The sequence below is a fragment of the Hippocampus bargibanti genome, linkage group LG20 (assembly GCF_051943395.1).
Source record: "Hippocampus bargibanti isolate YZ-2025 linkage group LG20, ASM5194339v1, whole genome shotgun sequence".
Taxonomy (NCBI): domain Eukaryota; kingdom Metazoa; phylum Chordata; class Actinopteri; order Syngnathiformes; family Syngnathidae; genus Hippocampus; species Hippocampus bargibanti.
This window is the reverse complement of record NC_142753.1, coordinates 1,634,864-1,655,715: the sequence shown is the minus strand read 5'-3', so window position 1 is coordinate 1,655,715 and position 20,852 is coordinate 1,634,864. Positions and strand designations below refer to the sequence as shown.

At 52.4% G+C, this 20,852-nt stretch overlaps 1 protein-coding gene across 1 annotated transcript; it reads right to left on the bottom strand.

The window, feature by feature from the left end:
- Positions 1 to 10,674, bottom strand: LOC148882622 (uncharacterized). Its single transcript, XM_088986879.1, has 4 exons — positions 9,294 to 10,674; positions 7,620 to 7,707; positions 6,167 to 7,546; positions 1 to 4,900 (listed from the first exon to the last, which is right to left on the bottom strand). The coding sequence occupies exons 2-4, from the start codon at positions 7,702 to 7,704 to the stop codon at positions 300 to 302; spliced, it is 6,066 nt and encodes a 2,021-aa protein (XP_088843005.1). The 5' UTR covers positions 7,705 to 7,707; positions 9,294 to 10,674; the 3' UTR covers positions 1 to 299.
- Between the last annotated feature and the right edge of the window lie 10,178 nt (positions 10,675 to 20,852).

Genomic DNA, 20,852 nt, shown 5'->3' with positions numbered 1-20,852 from the left:
ATCAGTCCAGTGTTTTTTTATTGCGTCGGGTGGAGAACGGAACAACACTCCAACAGCGTGAACAAAAAACGCAGGTGACGCGCACCCATTGCTGACACAAACACTCTCTGTACTGCGCCACAGCTCAAGTCAAAGTACAAGTCATGCATTGGTTGTTGCTTTCGACATCCGCTTAGAAGTCCGAGGCCCGGTTCGTCTCCAGAACCAAACGACCAGGTGCAATCATCAAAACATACATTAAAAACAAGCATAAATAGATACATGGCTTTCTTCACGAAATTCACAAGTCCTTAATCGCTTCACAACATCAGCGGAAGCGCGGCGGCGCCCAATAGAGCGCTGAGCGAGAGCACTCGGACGTTAGCGCCGGCGCCCTGCGCGCCGGCAGTTGCGGCCGTGGCCGCGGCCAACGAGGTGCTGGCCGTTCGCACCGCCACGTTGGCAGACGAGGACGCCGCCGAGGCCAGAGTTCGCATGGTGTCCGTTTCGGTGTTGAGGCGCTGGTCCGCCGTGGTGGTCGTCACGGCCAACTCTGCCACTTGTCTGGTAAAGTCCGTGCACACCTGCCCGGTGGACGCCACGCTCAGGGTGGCCAGCTGGTCCACCAGCTCGCCGCAGTCGTCCCGCGACGAACCCATTAGCATGTCTTGTAACCGCCTGGTCACGTCCGTCCAGTCCTCATCCACCTCCTGGGCCACTTGCCGGGCGTCCTCCACGGTTTGCGTGGTCGCGTCGGCAGCAGCGACGCTTTGCGCCGCTCCCGCCGCCCTGGAAGCTATTGCGGCCGCCTCCGTGGCCAAGCTGGCCAACTGCACGTCCAGGGCCGATCCGTTTTGAGCCGCCGCCGTCGCCTCGACGGCCGCGGCTCCGGCAGCGCGACTGGCCGCCAGTGCGGCGTCCGCTGTGGAGCTCAGGGAAACCTGGCCGTTACCCAGCGAGTCAGAAGCCTCTGCCGCTTCCTCGGCCGCTGTTAACGCCGCTCTGGCTGCTTGTTCTGCTCCCGAGCCGCTGGCCGCCGCGGCCGCCGAGGTTGCTGCGGCGATGGCCGCCACGGAGCCCGTGAAGCTGGCCACTAAGGAATCTTGTGCCAAGCTGAGCGCCGTTCTCTCTGGAAGGTTTTGCACCATCTCCGTCGCCGTTTGTGTCATGGTGGTCGCCGATCTGACGAGGGCTTCTGCGCCCTCGGAATTTTCCGCAGTTCCCGCTATAATTCCGGTAGCTTCTGCCAGCAAAGCCACCTGTTCTGCATCCCGGATGGCGGCCGAAGTTTCGGGGGTCTGCAAGGACAACACCTGGCTTCCAAACAGTTCTGCGGCGTTTCGGGATACGGTGGTAAATTGTGCTGCAGTGTTGGAAAATTCTGCCGGATCTCCCATCGTGGCTTGCCTGGCCACCGCTGCCGCGTCGAGCGACACCTGCGTCGCTTCCACATCAATCCTTCCCGACATAGGCGCCGCTTCCGCCGCCTCGGCCACCGCTTCCGCCGCGTCCGCCGCTCTGGCCGCGGCTTCCCGAGCTTCCTCCGGCCCCAACTCTCCATTTGCTACGGCTAACGCCGCAGCATTTGCCGCGTCTGCGCTGTCCAAGGCGGCAGTGATGAGACTGTTCAGATCGGCTCCCGTATCCGCCGCGGTCACAGTGGCCGCAGAGGCGGCGAGCGTGGCCGCCGCTGCTGCCAGGGAGGCTTGCCTGGAGGCTTGGACGGTCGTCGTGGGCACTCCGGCGGTCTCCGCCGCCGCCGCCGCGCTTTGAGCGGCATTTTGGATTTGGAGGACGGCTAATTCTCCCGCCAACTCGGCTTCCGTGTCTCCTCCGTTTGCTTGGGCGGCGCGTCCCGCTGAATCCAGCGCGGCCTGGGCCTGCTCCGCCGTTTGTTGCGCCAGGGCAGCCGAGCTGTTGGCCGCCTCAATGGCCCGTCTCACGCCGACCTCCACGTCTGGTGGGAGGTTTTGGGAATCCAGCAGTTCTTGGAGCTCTCGGGCTGCCGCCTCGGCCTCCTGGCTGGCGTTTCTCGCCTCTTCAATGATGGATGCAGCGTTTTCCGCCGTGATTCCTGAAGCTGTACCGTTGGCGGCGAGGGCTGACGTCACGGCGGCCGATCTAGCGATGGTCGCCGCGTTTTGGGCCGCTGCTGAGAGTTGGGCCGCCAACGGCGCCAGGTCCCCGCTGGCCCCGTCTGCGGCTTCTTGCGCTCTTGCGGCGGCGACTTCGGAAGCGGCGGCGGCGTTGTCTGCTGCCGCCACCACCGCGGAAGCACTTATCATACCTTGGGAAAACTCCAGCCCGGCGTCGGCGGCTGAGGACGCCGCCGCCGAGGCATCTTCGGCGGCCGCTTCCGCTTGCACAGATCCGCCCGAAGCTGCGGCCGTCGCTGCCGTGGCCGAGCTGGCCAATAATGCTGCTGCTGATGCAGCAGTGGCGGATGCTGCCACGGCCGTCTCTGCCGATCTTCGCATTGCTACTTGTCGAACGGTTTCGGTAACAGTGACCTCGTCGGTGGTGCCTGCGCTTTCAGTTGAGGCTGTGGGCGCGCCGGTTCCCCCGCTGGAAAGGGTGCTGGCTCCGCTAACGCTGGATATGGTACTTCCACCGCTAACGCTGGAGACGGTGCTGCCACCGCTAACGCTGGAAAGGGTGCTGCCACCACTAACGCTGGAGACGGTGCTGCCACCACTAACACCTGAAAGGGTGTTGCCACCGCTAACGCTGGAAAGGGTGCTGGCGCCACTAACACTTGAGACAGTACTGCCACCGCTAACGCTGGAGGCAGTGCTCCCACCGCTAACACTGGAAAGGGTACTGGCTCCGCTAACGCTGGATACAGTGCTGCCACCGCTAATGCTGGAAAGGGTGCTGGCACCACTAACACTGGAGACGGTGCTGCCGCCGCTAACGCTGGAAAGGGTGCTGGCACCGCTAACGCTGGAGACGGTGCTGCCGCCGCTCATGCTGGAGACGGTGCTACCGCCACTCGCACTGGAAAGAGTACTGGCGCCACTCATGCTGGAGACGGTACTGGCACCGCTAATGCTGGAAAGGGAGCTGGCACCGCTAACGCTGGAGACGGTACTGGCACCACTAACGCTTGAGACAGTACTGCCACCACTAACACTGGAGACTGTGCTGCCGCCGCTCATGCTGGAGACGGTGCTACCGCCACTAGCACTGGAAAGAGTACTGGCGCCGCTCATGCTGGAGACGGTACTGGCACCGCTAACGCTTGAGACAGTACTGCCACCACTAACACTGGAGACTGTGCTGCCGCCGCTCATGCTGGTGACTGTGCTTTCGCCGCTAACGCTGGAAAGTGTGCTTCCGCCGCTAACACTTGAGAGGGTGCTTCCGCCGCTAACGCTGGAGACTGTGCTGCCGCCGCTCATGCTGGAGACGGTGCTACCGCCACTAGCACTGGAAAGAGTACTGGCGCCGCTCATGCTGGAGACGGTACTGGCACCGCTAACGCTTGAGACAGTACTGCCACCACTAACACTGGAGACTGTGCTGCCGCCGCTCATGCTGGAGACTGTGCTTCCGCCGCTAACGCTGGAAAGTGTGCTTCCGCCGCTAACACTTGAGAGGGTGCTTCCGCCGCTAACGCTGGAGACTGTGCTGCCGCCGCTAACCATGGAAAGGGTGCTTCCGCCGCTTACGCTGGAGACTGTGCTTCCGCCGCTAACGCTGGAAAGTGTGCTTCCGCCGCTAACACTTGAGAGGGTGCTTCCGCCGCTAACGCTGGAGACTGTGCTGCCGCCGCTAACCATGGAAAGGGTGCTTCCGCCGCTTACACTGGAGACTGTGCTTCCGCCGCTAACGCTGGAAAGTGTGCTTCCGCCGCTAACACTTGAGAGGGTGCTTCCGCCGCTAACGCTGGAGACTGTGCTGCCGCCGCTAACGCTGGAGAGGGTGCTTCCGCCGCTAACACTTGAGAGGGTGCTTCCGCCGCTAACCATGGAAAGGGTGCTTCCGCCGCTTACGCTGGAGACTGTGCTTCCGCCGCTAACGCTGGAAAGTGTGCTTCCGCCGCTAACACTTGAGAGGGTGCTTCCGCCGCTAACGCTGGAGACTGTGCTGCCGCCGCTAACGCTGGAGAGGGTGCTTCCGCCGCTAACACTTGAGAGGGTGCTTCCGCCGCTAACCATGGAAAGGGTGCTTCCGCCGCTAACGCTGGAGACTGTGCTGCCGCCGCTAACGCTGGAGAGGGTGCTTCCGCCGCTAACACTTGAGAGGGTGCTTCCGCCGCTAACCATGGAAAGGGTGCTTCCGCCGCTTACGCTGGAGACTGTGCTTCCGCCGCTAACGCTGGAAAGTGTGCTTCCGCCGCTAACACTTGAGAGGGTGCTTCCGCCGCTAACGCTGGAGTCTGTGCTGCCGCCGCTAACGCTGGAGACTGTACTGCTGCCGCTGACACTTGAGAGGGTGCTTCCGCCGCTAACGCCAGAGATTGTGCTTCCGCCACTGACACTGGAGACTGTGCTACCGCCGCTAACGCTGGAGAGGGTGCTTCCGCCGCTAACACTTGAGAGGGTGCTTCCGCCGCTAACCATGGAAAGGGTGCTTCCGCCGCTAACGCTGGAGACTGTACTGCCGCCGCTAATACTTGAGAGGGTGCTTCCGCCGCTAACGCTGGAGACTGTGCTTCCGCCGCTAACGCTTGAGAGAGTGCTTCCGCCACTAACCATGGAAAGGGTGCTTCCGCCGCTAACGCTGGAGACCGTGCTTCCGCCGCTAACGCTTGAGAGGGTGCTTCCTCCGCTAACCATGGAAAGGGTGCTTCCGCCGCTAACGCTGGAGACTGTGCTGCTGCCACTGACACTAGAGAGGGTGCTTCCGCCGCTAACGCTGGAGAGTGTGCTCCCGCCGCTAACGCTGGAGACTGTGCTGCCGCCGCTAACGCTGGACACTGTGCTTCCGCCGCTAACGCTGGAAAGTGTGCTTCCGCCACTAACGCTGGAAAGTGTGCTTCCGCCGCTAATGCTGGAGACTGTGCTGCTGCCGCTGACACTAGAGAGGGTGCTTCCGCCGCTAGCGCTGGAGAGTGTGCTTCCGCCGCTAACGCTGGAGACTGTGCTGCCGCCGCTAACGCTGGAAAGTGTGCTTCCGCCGCTAACGCTGGAGACTGTGCTTCCGCCGCTAACGCTGGAAAGTGTGCTTCCGCCGCTAACACTGGATACTGTGCTTCCGCCGCTAACGCTGGAAAGTGTGCTTCCGCCGCTAACACTTGAGAGGGTGCTTCCGCCGCTAACGCTGGAGAGTGTGCTTCCGCCGCTAACGCTGGAGACTGTGCTGCCGCCGCTAACGCTGGAAAGTGTGCTTCCGCCGCTAACGCTGGAGACTGTGCTTCCGCCGCTAACGCTGGAAAGTGTGCTTCCGCCGCTAACGCTGGAGACTGTGCTTCCGCCGCTAACGCTGGAAAGTGTGCTTCCGCCGCTAACACTTGAGAGGGTGCTTCCGCCGCTAACGCTGGAGACTGTGCTTCCGCCGCTAACACTGGAGACTGTGCTTCCGCCGCTAACGCTGGAAAGTGTGCTTCCGCCGCTAACACTTGAGAGGGTGCTTCCGCCGCTAACGCTGGAGACTGTGCTTCCGCCGCTAACACTGGAGACTGTGCTTCCGCCGCTAACGCTGGAAAGTGTGCTTCCGCCGCTAACACTTGAGAGGGTGCTTCCGCCGCTAACGCTGGAGACTGTGCTTCCGCCGCTAACACTGGAGACTGTGCTTCCACCGCTAACGCTGGAAAGTGTGCTTCCGCCGCTAACACTTGAGAGGGTGCTTCCGCCGCTAACGCTGGAGACTGTGCTTCCGCCGCTAACACTGGAGACTGTGCTTCCGCCGCTAACACTGGAGACTGTGCTTCCGCCGCTAACGCTGGAGACTGTGCTTCCGCCGCTAACGCTGGAGACTGTGCTTCCGCCGCTAGCAGTTGAGAGGGTGCTAACGCTGGAGACTGTGCTTCCGCCGCTAACGCTGGAGACTGTGCTTCCGCCGCTAACACTGGAGACTGTGCTTCCGCCGCTAACGCTGGAAAGTGTGCTTCCGCCGCTAACACTGGAGACTGTGCTTCCGCCGCTAACGCTGGAAAGGGTGCTTCCGCCGCTAACACTTGAGAGGGTGCTTCCGCCGCTAACGCTGGAGACTGTGCTTCCGCCGCTAACGCTGGAGATTGTGCTTCCGCCGGTAACGCTGGAAAGTGTGCTTCCGCCGCTAACACTGGAGACTGTGCTTCCGCCGCTAACGCTGGAGACTGTGCTTCCGCCGCTAGCAGTTGAGAGGGTGCTAATGCTGGAGACTGTGCTTCCGCCGCTAACACTGGAGACTGTGCTTCCGCCGCTAATGCTGGAAAGTGTGCTTCCGCCGCTAACACTTGAGAGGGTGCTTCCGCCGCTAACGCTGGAGACTGTGCTTCCGCCGCTAACAGTGGAGACTGTGCTTCCGCCGCTAATGCTGGAAAGGGTGCTTCCGCCGCTAACACTTGAGAGGGTGCTTCCGCCGCTAACACTGGAGACTGTGCTTCCACCGCTAACGCTGGAAAGTGTGCTTCCGCCGCTAACACTTGAGAGGGTGCTTCCGCCGCTAACGCTGGAGACTGTGCTTCCGCCGCTAACACTGGAGACTGTGCTTCCGCCGCTAACGCTGGAAAGTGTGCTTCCGCCGCTAACGCTAGAAAGGGTGCTTCCACCGCTAACACTTGAGAGGGTGCTTCCGCCGCTAACGCTGGAGACTGTGCTTCCTCCGCTAACGCTGGAAAGTGTGCTTCCGCCGCTAACACTGGAGACTGTGCTTCCGCCGCTAGCAGTTGAGAGGGTGCTAACGCTGGAGACTGTGCTTCCACCGCTAACGCTGGAGACTGTGCTTCCGCCGCTAACACTGGAGACTGTGCTTCCGCCGCTAACGCTGGAAACTGTGCTTCCTCCGCTAACGCTGGAAAGTGTGCTTCCGCCGCTAACACTGGAGACTGTGCTTCCGCCACTAACGCTGGAGACTGTGCTTCCGCCGCTAGCAGTTGAGAGGGTGCTAACGCTGGAGACTGTGCTGCCGCCGCTAACGCTGGAGACTGTGCTTCCGCCGCTAACGCTGGAGAGGGTGCTTCCACCGCTAACGCTGGAGACTGTGCTTCCGCCGCTAACGCTGGAGAGGGTGCTTCCACCGCTAACGCTGGAGACTGTGCTTCCGCCGCTAACGCTGGAGACTGTGCTTCCGCCGCTAACGCTGGAGAGGGTGCTTCCACCGCTAACGCTGGAGACTGTGCTGCCGCCGCTGACACTGGAGACTGTGCTTCCGCCGCTAACGCTGGAGAGGGTGCTTCCACCGCTAACGCTGGAGACTGTGCTTCCGCCGCTAACGCTGGAGACTGTGCTTCCGCCGCTAACGCTGGAGAGGGTGCTTCCACCGCTAACGCTGGAGACTGTGCTGCCGCCGCTAACACTGGAGAGGGTGCTGGGAGCTGTGGATTGGCTTCCTGGGGTTTCATTTTCATCCATAGTTATCTGGAGAAGAGCTCTGCTTGCGCCGCGTTGAGGACGTCTGGCATTTGGGTGGCTGTCTGTTCCTGTTTTCAGCGAAATGTTTGATCAGGTTGACATCCAGCGTCAAGATTGTAACATGTTGTTCCGATCACTTACCATAAAGGAGAAGTAAAACGATGAATGTTTTTACGATCACGGCCATGCCTTGCCGCTTCCAATGGCTCAAACTAAATCCGATCATGTCCTGTCAAAATGATGAGAAAGCAGAATATTTGAAGGTGACCTTCAGGGAAAATTCGCCCCGGGTGTCCCTCCCGCCCTCTCGATTGACATCCCGTGTGGAGCGGGGGAAGCGTTCAACCTTCCAGCCTTCAAGAAACGGATGCACACCAGACAAATCCTTTTCTCTGGCTGCTTTTCACGTCAAAGAAGTGTCTGCGCTCATGAGCCGATGGCAAACAGTGACAGGGACCGAAAAGGCGGGCCGGTCGGAGCTCTGGCAAAACCATCTTTTCAAAAGGCAAAATATTTGGAGGTGCAAAGGAGGCGGAGTAACTGGTGTCGTCGCTCAGATGAGGCAGAGCGCAAAGAAGCCGCAACATCCGGGCTATTGCCGGAAGGCGGAGAGCCAAAGAGCCGAAGAGCCGGAGAACCGGAGAGCCGCAGAGCCTCAGCGCCACAGAGCCGGAGAGCCGGAGAGCCCGAGAGCCCGAGAGCCTGAGTGCCAAGAGCCCGAGACCCAGAGAGCCCGAGACCCGGAGAGGCGAAGAGCCCGAGAGCCTGAGTGCCAAGAGCCCGAGACCCAGAGAGCCCAAGACCCGGAGAGGCGAAGAGCCCGAGTGCCGAGAGCCCGAGAGCCAGAGAGCCCGAGACCCGGAGAGGCAAAGAGCTGAAGAACCGGAGATGTGGAGAGCCGGAGAGCCAGAGAGCCGGAGAGCCGGAGAGCCGGAGAGCCAGAGAGCCCGAGAGCCGGAGAGGCGAAGAGCCCGAGAGCCTGAGTGCCAAGAGCCCGAGACCCAGAGAGCCCGAGACCCGGAGAGGCGAAGAGCCCGAGTGCCGAGAGCCCGAGACCCAGAGAGCCCGAGACCCGGAGAGGCAAAGAGCTGAAGAACCGGAGATGTGGAGAGCCGGAGAGCCAGAGAGCCAGAGAGCCAGCGAGCCGGAGAGCCGGAGAGCCAGAGAGCCGGGGAGCCGGAGAGCTGAAGAGCCGGAGAGCCGGAGAGCCGGAGACTCCCAATTCACAAGCGACTTTGCTACATGAGACGTCGGAGTCCTCGGCAGTGTCGGTGCCCTGCCTCGTCTGACCTCCATCCTCCGTGGCTCTCCACCGGAATCCAAATCCTTTCTCTCCTCTGACAATTGGGCCGAGCGACAGAGACAAAAATGGCATTTTCCAAGAATATCCTTGACAGCGGTGAGGATGAACCGCGTTCCAACATTTCCATCTGCGCGGCCAATCTTTGGCCCCGTCCCCGCCTGCCCCCACTTTCTCTGGACTCGTCCGTCTCCCCGAGCCCCACCTAAGCGCCTCAAGGCCCGCTGCCGCAGGGCCCTCAGCCGAGCCCTCAGCCGCCCTGTCCCTCAACTTTCAACTTCTCCCCGCCCGTCCCGACATCGGCAACACCAAATGTCGGCACCTCCCTTTACAGCGCGGCGCTATCGGCCATGGCTATGTTCCCCATGTTGGAACTGCCACGCGCGGTGACCTTGGGACCTGGTCACATCGGGCGAAGGGTCCTAAATCCTGGTCACCCCCTTCTATTGGGCGCTCGGCCAAATCCAAGACCTTCTCTCACCAGAACAGCCCTCAAAGACAGAGAAGCTACTCACCGCGCTGACCGGAGTGGATTTTTGGCTATCCTGAGCGGAGATAAACTCGGCCCTTTGCGTTTTGGCGTGTGTCCTTCTTGGAGACAAGGTTGAATGTCGCCCCGCGAGCGCACGGCTCGGCCTTATGAAGAGCGGAAGCCGACTCTGCTCACACCCTCCTTTAAGGTGAGGCCTCAATCATTCCTGCTTCTCCTCCTCCTGCTGCTGCTTCTGCGGACAGGGAATTGCTGGCATCGTGCGTCAAGAAGTGAATCTTGTCCTGCCACATTTTTTTTGCGACACCTGCAATTAAGCCATTAGGTCACTGACGTCACCTTGGATGTTTCGGAACGGGAACGGGTTGCGCTTGGGAAATTACCATCCCCTTGTTTTGGCTTCGGCGTTCCCAAACTTTGCCTTGGAGAAGGCCGGTGACGGCGGGGACGGCGTTGGGGGCTTCCAGGGGAAATGTCGGGGAAGACGGCGGCGTGGGACCCCCGTCCGACCGTCGGTGCGGACCTCCGTTCTTCCCGTTCCAGCACCTGCAATGAAGCCATTCGGTCACTGACGTCACCTTGGATGTTTCGGAACAGGTTGCGCTTGGGAAATTACCATCCCATTGTTTTGGCTTCGGCGCTCCCAAACTTTGCATTGGAGAAGGCCGGTGACGGTGGGGGCGGGGCGTCGATGGGGCCGCTGCGGGAATGTCGGTGAAGACGCCGGCGTGGGACCCCCGTCGGACCCTGGGTGCGGACCTCCGTTCTTCCCGTTCCAGGCTCGGATCTCGGATCGGAGGCGAGGTCACTTTGCGTCCGGGAAATGTGTTCTAAAATCAGGGGTGTAATGATTCGTCACTACAATCAACAGATCCGCTGTATGAAATGATATCGGCCAAATAGAGCAATATATCATTTGGTCAAAAAAAGTGATCTGATATGAATAATAATAATAATACAGTAAAGTCTCGTTATATCGATATTCAAGGGAGTCCGAAAAAATATCGATATAACCGGGACTATCGATATATCCGATATCGATATAACGAGACTTTACTGTAATAATAATAATAATGTCGATCAGAAAGTGTACAATGGGTCCTTCCTGGTCTTTTTACATTATGCTGTACACTTGGGCTATCTAGCTGGCTACCTAGCTAGCTGTCTATTTGCTATCTATTAGCGGCTAGCTAGCTAATTTTTTTTAACTTTGGATTGGATTGGATATGCCTTTATTAGTCTCACAGTGGAGAAATTTACATTTCACAGCAGCAAAGTGATGAAAGGAATGAAAGTAGAAAAACGAAATACATGAGCTGCTGGAAAGGCAGCCACTCTCGCGGCGCCGTCTTGAAGTCAAAAGAACAAAAAAAACTAAATAACAAATAATATGACAGCATAGAGACAATATGACAAAACAAAGACACACTTTATGTTACTTCCGGGTTGAATGAACGCTGGCGCATGTGGCTGCCGCTGCTCACCCACAGAAAAAATATCCTGTGACTGTAAAGTGTCCTTGAGAGTTTTGAAAGACGCTTAGAAATGAAATGCATTATAATTATAATAATAATAATTATTATTATTATTATAAAGAATGGGCAGCACGCAAACGCTAAAGCCAACTGCAGATGACAATGCGCCTGAAAAGAGGCGCATTGTCATTGGAGCGATGGGGTATTGGCCACCGTGAGGAACCGAGGGACCTTGCCCGCCAGCTTCGGTTCACGGTTTGCTTGTGGTTCTCCAAAAAGTGAGCAAGCGGTTGCGGTCCAGACTCTCTTTTGGACCCATTCCGCTTGCATACACCAACCTTGCTTACCGATCCATGCGCAGCAAATCCAGCAGATATTTAAACAGTTCTTCCCCCAAGCCATTAACTTTTTAATCAGTAACCCAAATAGAACCGTATAGTGCCTCTTTGCAATTTTTGGGGATGATACTAGTGCAAATTCCTTGTGTTTTCTACATACTTGGCAATAAAGATGATTCTGATTCTGATTCTCATCGGAGGTGACTTCCGATCTGAGCAAAGGGGGTTCTGGGGTGGGCGGTTTTGCTTCCCTTCAAGTCGTTAAACATCACATCGAATTCAAAATACTTCTGTTTACATTCAAAGCCATCCATAACCTTGCCCCCCCCCCCCCTCCCCTATCTGTCTGACCGGCTTCAAATCTCCGTTCCCTCTATGTGCCCTCTGCCCGTCTCACCACGATGGGATGCAGAGCTTTCAGCCGCTCTGCTCCCAAACTCTGGAATTCACTTCCATCCAACATCCGTAAGATGGACTCTCTCCCTACTTTCAAATCCCACCTCAAAACTCATCTATTTAAAATTGCATTCATGGTCTAGTTCAATCGGCTATTTTATTATTCATCATTTTACTTATGGTTTTATTGTTTTGTGCTTTTTTTTGTTGTAAAGTGTCCTTGGGTGTTCTGAAAGACGCTTGAAATTAAATGTTGTATTATTATTATTATTATTATTATTATTATTATCATCAAGGAAGTCTTCGGTTCTCGGCGAGTGAACGCGGAGCCGATGGGGTTTGCGGTTTCTTGCCTGGTTGCCAAACCGAGCGGCCGCTTCAACTTCCAGTCTGAGAAGCGAGCCGCCCCGTTCTCGGTTTCCTCATGTCATAAGACCTGACTCACTGTTTCCCCCCATCCGGCGGTCAGAGGCGGTGACGAGGTGTTTCCGACCGGCGTTATTTCCTCTAGCGTCCCACTAAGAGTTTGCTGTCAGTATCGGGCCTGATGAGCTGCTGTTAATCAACAAACAACAGCGAGCTGTCGTCACCCGGCGGAGCAAATGTTATGCGCAGAATGCGGTCGGGTGGCAGCGCATGACGACTAAGCTATGATAATTAGCGCCTTAATTATCCACGCTCATGCGTCGTGATTGTAAGGTGTGGCGCTGCCGTAATTGGCGCTCTCCCCAAACAACAAGGCACAAGAACATACGTGTGCGTGCGTCCACTCCTCGCAACGGAATGGGAACGCTTCCTCGTCTCGCTTTCATCACCACTTTGCTCGCGAACGCGCAGCTGCTGGCTGATTGGTGACGACGCATTTCCTTCGCCATTGATTCATTTGTCCGAGCGGGTCTTTTTCACCCGACGCAAGTGTTGAAGAAACGCCTGGACGAGGAGGGGAAAACAATCCAACAAAAACACTATTAGCTATTAGATAGCTAGCTTTCTATTTATTTCAGTGACTTCTGGGTTGAGTGAACGCTGGCGCACCCACAGAAAGACTTAGAAGTATGTCATTCATAACCCAAAAATTGAGCGATTGCATCAGTTAGCTACCTAGCTGGCTATCTACCTAGCTGGCTATCTAGCTAGCTACATAGTTTGCTATCTATTTGCTATTTATTAGCTATCTAGCTGGCTATCTATTAGGAATACAGCTAGCTAGCTAGCTGTCTATCTATTAGCTATCTATTGGCTGGCTATTAGCTAGCTAACTTTCTATCTATTTGAATGACTTCTGGGTTGAGTGAACGCTGGTGCATGTGGCTGCCGCTGCTCACCCACAGAAAAACCTATCCTGTGACTGAAAAGTGACCTTGAGAGTTTTGAAAGGCGCGTGTCAATCAAATGGATTATTATTATTCTAAAACAGCGAAGAAACAAGCTGGGACGCAAAGCGCGACCAAGAACACGTCGCACTCGGCCAAGCCACCGAAAGAGCGGCGGGACAACGGCACAGAGCTCCATAAGTGAGCACTCGTCAAAACGCAAACAAGCCAAAAAATTGCTGACAAAAATTATTTGGAGTTGTCTAACTAGCTATCTATCTATCTATTAGTCATCTATTAGCTAGCTAGCTAACTTGATCTATTTGAGTTAATCCCGGTTGAACGGGGTCACCGTTGCTGGCTACCTAGCGAGCTATCTATTTGCTATCTATTAGCTGTCTAACTAGCTGGCTTCCCATCTATTAGTTATCTATTAGCTAGCTAGCTAACTTGATCTAATTGAGTTATTCCCAGTTGAGTGAACGCTGGCTCAGGTGGCTGCCGCTGCTCACCCACAGAAAAACTGATCCAGTGATTGTAAAGTGACTTTGAGAGTTATGAAAGGCACTTAGAAATGAAATGGATTATTATTATTATTATTATTATTATTATTAAAAAATGACCAAAGGTCGCATCGCTGCTTTGTAGCAAGACCTCCAAAAACAAAAGCGATGCCATACAACATTCAGCCAAATGTTGCCCACAATGGATTGGATTGGCCTTTATGAGTCTGACACTGGACAAATGGACATTTCACAGCAGCAAAGTGATGAAAGGAAGAGGAGGAAGTAGAAAAACAAAATACAGGATCTGCTGGAAAGGCAGACACTCTCGTGGCAGCCAAAACAACAACAAAAATAAATAGCAAATGATGTGACGCAACACAAAAGACACAGACTGTCATTCATTCTTCAGCACTTGCTGTAGCTTCTTTGTGACATGAAGCAGTTCTAGATGAAAGTGGAGAGGATCAAAGCGTCCTTTTCACCAGTGGATCGGGGAGGTCATGGTGAAACGTGCACGTCTGCGACAAGCTAAATGTTGAAATCAAACACCAAGCATTGACTAAAAGAGACCGTCTCACATCTCCTGTCCCACGTCAATTCACTTCCATTCCAAGCCGCGACCGTTGCACATAGACATGGGAGCTCCTTTCTTGTCGTCGGGGGCTCCTCAAGCCACGCAACCATCCAGCCGCAGACTGTCCAACACCACGGTCGGTGCTGAACAAAGCAGGGCTGTGAAAATGCTGCCCATGACAGGTGCAAAAAAAGCAAAATGGCCCCTGTGCTGTCCAGCCATGACAGTTAAGATTTCATTGAAATCGATGAAAGCGCTCGACTTTCATCTCCCCAGGTGAGAAGGCCTTTCCACCAAGTCGAGTCACCGGGAAGCATCGAGGCCAATGTCAGCCGTGGCTAGCAGAAGGCCTCAAGAAGGTCTGCAGGAGGAAAACCGTGTCATCAATAAAGACGTGAAAATGCAGTGTCTGAAACTCAAGACAAAAAGTTAGCGGACACCAGGGAAGACAACTCTGAAATGATCTGACACCGGATGGTCGTGCCGGGAGTCCTTTTAAGTGTCACTGATTAAAACGACCAGCACCTGCGAGGCAGCAGGCAGGGCTGACGTCGCTACCCGTTGGTCGCCAATCCGAATGTGGCAGTCCGCCACTGATTGGGACGACCAGCACCTGTGCAGGTGCAGGCGGGGCCGACCACGCCTCCCGTTGGTCGCCAACCAGATCATGACACCATCAAGCCATCAATGACCATCACAAAGGTAAATGAAACAACTTTATTATACCGTACAGTTTATTTCTTTAATTATAATACCATAGCACATTTATTATACATAAAACAAGGTATACTTTGTGTAGTTTTCAGGCTTAGAAAATTACAAAGTAGCAAATTATGTTTTATGGGGACCTAGGGACGGATTATTCTCATTTTAATGGTTTCCTATGGGAAATTAATGTTTGAGATACACACTTTTGGCCTTACACACTCTGTCTGGGAACCAATTAAGTTCGTAAGCCAAGGTATCACTGTAATTGATGTACATGATGATGTAAATTGATGTACACAATTGTTCCCTTGCTTAATTAATGGTAAATATCCCTTGCTGATGATTTTGCTCCAGTTTTCGTTTGTCCATACACTGTTGGGCATGTTGCACAATGCAATGTTTACGTTGCGTCGTCTGCGACAAGCCACGTGAACTCCTCTTTCCACGATGTTTTTAATGTACGTTTACGTTTTGTAGCGTCATAAATTTTGTGAGCTTCTTTTGAATCTTTCTTCTGGGGCTGAGGTTTTGGCTTGATTCCTTGAACCACTTATCCATTTCTCTTGTTTTCTCTGTGGGTCTACTTTGGAAAATGATATGCAAATGTTCCCGGAAGCAAAAAGTTATTCGATGCAGGCTTCTGATTGGCTGCCGAGTATACAAATTGCCAAAAAAAAAACAAATTCCGAAATTTCCAAACCAAACAAAGATTTCAAAATCAGAATAAAGCAAACGTTTAATTTGAATTTTTTTTTCTTATTAAGTTGTCGGCCACGTGAGCGGAGACGTTCTGTAAGTTGTACGCCTGGCGTAAAAGTTGCATGCCCCGTCTGGCGTCTGGGCAGACGTTATTTCAGACACTGACATTATCCACATTCACCTTTTCTTGAGCAAAGTCTAACTCCTGGCAATGTTTGGGACTATTCCTCACGAAGCGACTGTAGTTTCCTTTTTGATTACACACTTCTTGTTGCTTTTTTTAATTCTCCGGCAGATGCCATTACATGACAATGATGAAAACGTTTGGTCCATTTGAAAGTAGTCAGAAAAAAAGCATTCTATTCTTTGAGAGGAGGAACTTTATGTCGGAGTAGTGAGAGCCGGTCCCAAGCCCGGATAAATACAGAGGGTTGTGTCAGGAAGGGCATCCGACGTAAAAAGCTTGGCCAAAACAAACATGCGGATCAAACCTCTAAGATGGAGGACACTGATTTGCTATGGCAACCCCTTGACGGGAAAAGCCGAACGGAAAAGTCTGCCATGTCAACTTTGCTTATAGTGATGGGAATTCCGGCTCCTTTCAAGAGAGCTGGTTCTTGTAATAATAATAATAATAATAATAATAATAATAATAATAATAATAATAAGGACGCTTTACACTCACAGACAAGCATAGGTACTATAATAAATAAATAAAACAATTGGCTCCCAAATGGCTGCTCAATTTTTTTGTTGCTTTAATTAATTAATTAAAAGACTCAGAATCAGAAGCCGTTAAAAGCTCAACAATGGGGATATTTCCTGCTTGGAATTGCATGGATTGGGTTGAGAGCATGAGTATATTTTATGAATCCTTTGTCATCTACAATCGAAAATGGCAGTGGAAAAAAAGTTAGGAGCCGGCTCTCTTCGTTCACTTCAGAGATCCGGCTCTAAGAACCGTCTCGTTCGCGAACAACACATCACTCGGCAGCCAATCTCTTCGTTCACTTCAGAGATCCGGCTCTAAGAACCGTCTCGTTCGCGAACGACACATCACTATTTCCTTCCTTTTCTTGCCTTTTCGAGTGTCTCATTTTCCCGGAGTGGAAACAAGGAAATGCGCACCAGGCAAAGAAAAACGGGCGTGAGGTCCCGAGTAACCTTTTAACAGATTTGAGGCAGATGGAAGGCGCCATCGGGCGCCTTCCATCTTGGCGTTTCTCGGTCCGACACTCCGCTCGCGCCCCCTGTTGACGAAGACGCCGGCATGCAATATCTCTGTTGGCCGAAAGGGGGTGGCAGAGTGAACGTCCCTGGATCGAGCGCGGCCGCCATCATGCTGGAAAGAAAGACAAGGAAGAGAATAGTGATGGGAATTCCGGCTTTTTTCAGAGAGCCGCTTCTTTTGGCCCGGCTCACTAAAAAGATCTGGTGTTTTTGGCTCTTAATGGCTCCTCGTTTTTTTGTTGCTTAAAGTAATTAACTACCAAAAATCATGTTTAATTATGTGAAATATGAATTACTCGTGTAAAAAAATACACTATATCAAATCGTTTTTATTTATATGGCTTTTATTTATATGGCCTGATTTATATGTGCACAGAGAGCATCCACTAACTTTTACTTTCCCTGTGGTTACTTTGGTCTGATGATCAGCTGTCACTAATTTGCTTTTCATATTAATAATGCGATCATACCAACTAGTAAAAAATATCATCAATGAATAATAATAACAGCATAATGTGATACCATTTCTCCACCTGTCTACCCCCCCCCCCCACCCCTTCTCCTCACTGCTGCGTGTGTCTGTATTTCTCCCCTCCTTCCTCGACCACGGATCTAGACCAATCACGTGGGGCTTTAACCGAAGACTGGGGGCGGGGAGTAGAGGACAAAAATTCCGTGATAGGCGTTCACTTCATAGGTCCGGCTCTAAGAACCGGCTCGTTCGCGAATGACACATCACTAGAAGAGAAGACGGAGGCGATCGTTTTTTTTTGGGGGGGGGGGGCGTCTTTCCGATCAAATATCCCTTCAAAGCCTAACAAACCAACAAAATAAAAAAACCACCCTGACTTTCATGAAAATGTGATGATTGCAACAGCGTTTACGAAGGGCTGTTTAGGCACAGTTGGGCAAATATTAACAGTCCAAAGTACACGGAAAGAACGCCAAACACAGTTTGTGTGTGTGCGCGCAACAAACAGAAGTTGAAGTCACACAACTTGTCGAGATGCTGAATCGCAAAATCCGTAGCCAATGATGGCCGCCTTGATCTTCAGCCATCTGGAGCCCATTGTCAGAGCTCCTGGCGGCCATTTTGATGGAAGTAACGATGAGGGGGGGGGACCTACCTAGCTATCTATTTGCTATCTGTTAGTTAGTTAAGCTATCTATAACCTATCTATTAGCTGTCTAGTTGGCTGGCTATCTGATCTATCAGCGGTCTAGCACGCTGGCTAGCTTTCTATAAGCTACCTATTAGCTAGCTAACTTTCTTACTTATTAGCTAGCTTACTTAACTAGTAATACAGCTAGCTAGCTAGCTAGCTAGCTAGCTGTCTATCTATTAGCTATCTATTGGCTAGCTATTAGCTAGCTAACTTTCTATCTATTTGAGTCACTTCTGGGTTGAGTGAACGCTGGCGCATGTGGCTGCCGCTGCTCACCCACAGAAAAATGTATCCCGTTACTGCAAAGTGACCTTGAGAGTTTTGAAAGGCGCTTATACATCAAATGTATTATTATTATTATTATTATTATTATTATTATTATTATTATTATTATTATTATTACAAGAGCAGAGCCGCCCCCGCCACACGCTGACTTTTGCAGTGGCATCGACCATCTTTTCCAATTTGGAAATCCAAGGCGGCCTTCCAAACCATCGCCTTGTTTCCTCACTGCCATTGGCTTGAGGGCGGCCTTCTTATCAATTTTGTTCATATGCTACTTAGCTAGCTATTTGCTATCTATTAGCTATGTGGCTAGCTGGGTCATATGCTACCTAGCTAGCTATTTGCTATCTATTAGCTAGCTGGGTGACTATCTCGCTGGCTATCTCGCTAGCTATCTCACCACCTATATCGCTAGCTATCTAGCTAGCTATCCATTAGCTGTCTGGTTATCTAGCTAGCTGTCTGGCTGGCTATCTATTAGCTATCTACCAGCTTGATTTCTATCTATTTGAGTTACTTCAGGGTTGAGTGAACGCTTGCGCGTGTGGCTGCCGCTGTTCACCCGCAAAAAAACATCCACTAGTGACTGTTCAGTGACCTTGAGAGTTTTGAAAGGCGCTTAAAAATGAAATATATTATTATTATTATATTGTACAGACGTGTAAGCGTACGCAAGAGTCGGGTGCTAATTCCAGACTGCTACAAAAGGACCGCCTGACTCGCCACAGTGGCGCCCCCCCAAACACGCTAGCTAGCTGCAGTTAGCATGCTAGCAACTAAATATGGACAACGCTGGCCGCTATGCTAATTGCTGCTACGGCCTTGCTGAAAGTGCCAATGGTTAGGGGTGGTGGGGGGGGGGTGTAGTGGACAAAACAAGAGGGTGATGAGGGTCAAGGGGGCTCAAAAGAGGGGCATCCGGGGGCACAACGGGTGACGAATCCAAGAATTCCGTTCATAATACGTATTTACAATTTTAAAGGTAACCGTAAAATGCTAATATTAGCCTGTGATATTTTAACCTAACACTAGCTATCCAGCTATCTAAGCTGGCTATCTCGCGAGCTAGATATTTGCTATCTAGCTCCCTGGCCGGCTATCTAGCTACCTAGCTATTAGCTATAGAGCTATCTGGCTGGCTGGTTAGTCATATAGCAGGCTAGCTATTAGCTATCTATTGGCTAGCTAGCTAGCTTTTTTATCGGACGGGCAGGTGGGGAGTGGGCATTCAGGGAGGGGGCAGGGTGGGCAATCCACAGTCCAGGTGCGCCTGGGTTTCCAACTTCCTGCTGGGATCACAGCACGAAGCTCGGCCTGAGGTGACGGCCGCCGACGTGGCCAATCGCGGCGTCTGCTGCTTGAGCAAGTTAATCCAGCCCTGGGGAGGTGCACGGGGGGGTCGCACGGATCCGTGTGTGGTCCCTGTAAGACGAGGAGAATGCTGAAAGACATGAAACGGGAGAACACGGCGTTCCCGAAGGATTCCACCGAGCTCCTCTCCACTTTATCCATCTATTCGCTAGCTATTTGCGATCTATTCGCTAGCTAACAGTATCTATTCGCTAGCTATTAGCTATCTTTTCGCTAGCTAATAGCTATCTCTTTGCTAGTTATTAGCTATCTATTCGCTAGCTAACAGTATCTATTCGCTAGCTATTAGCTATCTTTTCGCTAGCTAATAGCTATCTCTTTGCTAGTTATTAGCTATCTATTCGCTAGTTGATCGTCCCACTTGGATGAGGGGAGGAAAAACACCATCTTGTTTTTGGGTGACGTGTGTGCGTGTGTGTGCGTGTGTGTGTGTGTGTGTGTGTGTGTGTGTGTGTGTGTGTGTGTGTGTGTGTGTGTGTGTGTGTGTGTGTGTGTATATCTGGCTCTTGTGATTGACATTAGCCCTTTTTATCTGGGCATGCTAGTGACTCTTCAGCCATTTGCAACTGGACGGGTCAGGAAACATATTAGCTATCTAGCTAGCAAGCTATCTATTAGCTATCTAGACAGCTACAGACTTAGCTATTAGAAGTATAGATGGCTAGCGAGCTATTTGAGTCAGGAAACATATTAGCTATCTAGTTAGCTAGCTATCTAGCTAGCAAGCTATCTATTAGCTATCTAGATAGCTACAGAGCTAGCTATTAGAAGTATAGATGGCTAGCGAGCTATTTGAGTCAGGAAACATATTAGCTATCTAGTTAGCTAGCTATCTAGCTAGCAAGCTATCTATTAGCTATCTAGATAGCTACAGAGCTAGCTATTAGAAGTATAGATGGCTAGCGAGCTATTTGAGTCAGGAAACATATTAGCTATCTAGTTAGCTAGGTATCTAGCTAGCAAGCTATCTATTAGCTATCTAGATAGCTACAGAGCTAGCTATTAGAAGTATAGATGGCTAACGAGCTATTTGAGTCAGGAAACATATTAGCTATCTAGTTAGCTAGCTATCTAGCATTCTATTAGCTAGCTAGCTAGCTAGCTTTCTATCTTTTTGAGTTATTCCGGGTTGAGTGAACTCTGGCGTGTGTGGCTGCCACTGCTCACCCGCAGAAAAACTTATCCTGTGACTGTAAAGTGACCTTGAGAGTTTTGAAAGGCACTTAGAAATCAAATGTATTATTATTATTATTATTATTATTATTATTATTTATCACACACACAGAGACAGTCGACTACCATGTGCCTGCTTCTGCTCCCATGCGGGATGGCGTTTGGTCTCCCATGCCAACATCCAGAAAGAGGTCAGAGGTCATGTCAGGTGGATCTTCTTCTTGCGCACCAGAAATGGCTGAACCCCCTCAGCCACCCACACAAGCAAGCACCCCCCACCCCCCCTTCGCTCCATTCTCATTGGCTGCACAAGACAAACAATGACCCAGTTGGCGGAGGGGGGGGGGGGG

Excerpts from the sequence above, each read along its gene's own strand:
- LOC148882622 (XM_088986879.1), bottom strand. The coding sequence starts at position 7,704 with ATGATCGGATTTAGTTTGAGCCATTGGAAGCGGCAAGGCATGGCCGTG. Across the intron at positions 7,547-7,619 it reads CGTTTTACTTCTCCTTTATG|GAACAGACAGCCACCCAAAT; the intron begins GTAAGTGATCGG and ends CGCTGAAAACAG. Across the intron at positions 4,901-6,166 it reads TTCCAGCGTTACCGGCGGAA|TGTCCAGCGTTAGCGGCGGC; the intron begins GCACAATCTCCA and ends GCGGAAGCACAG.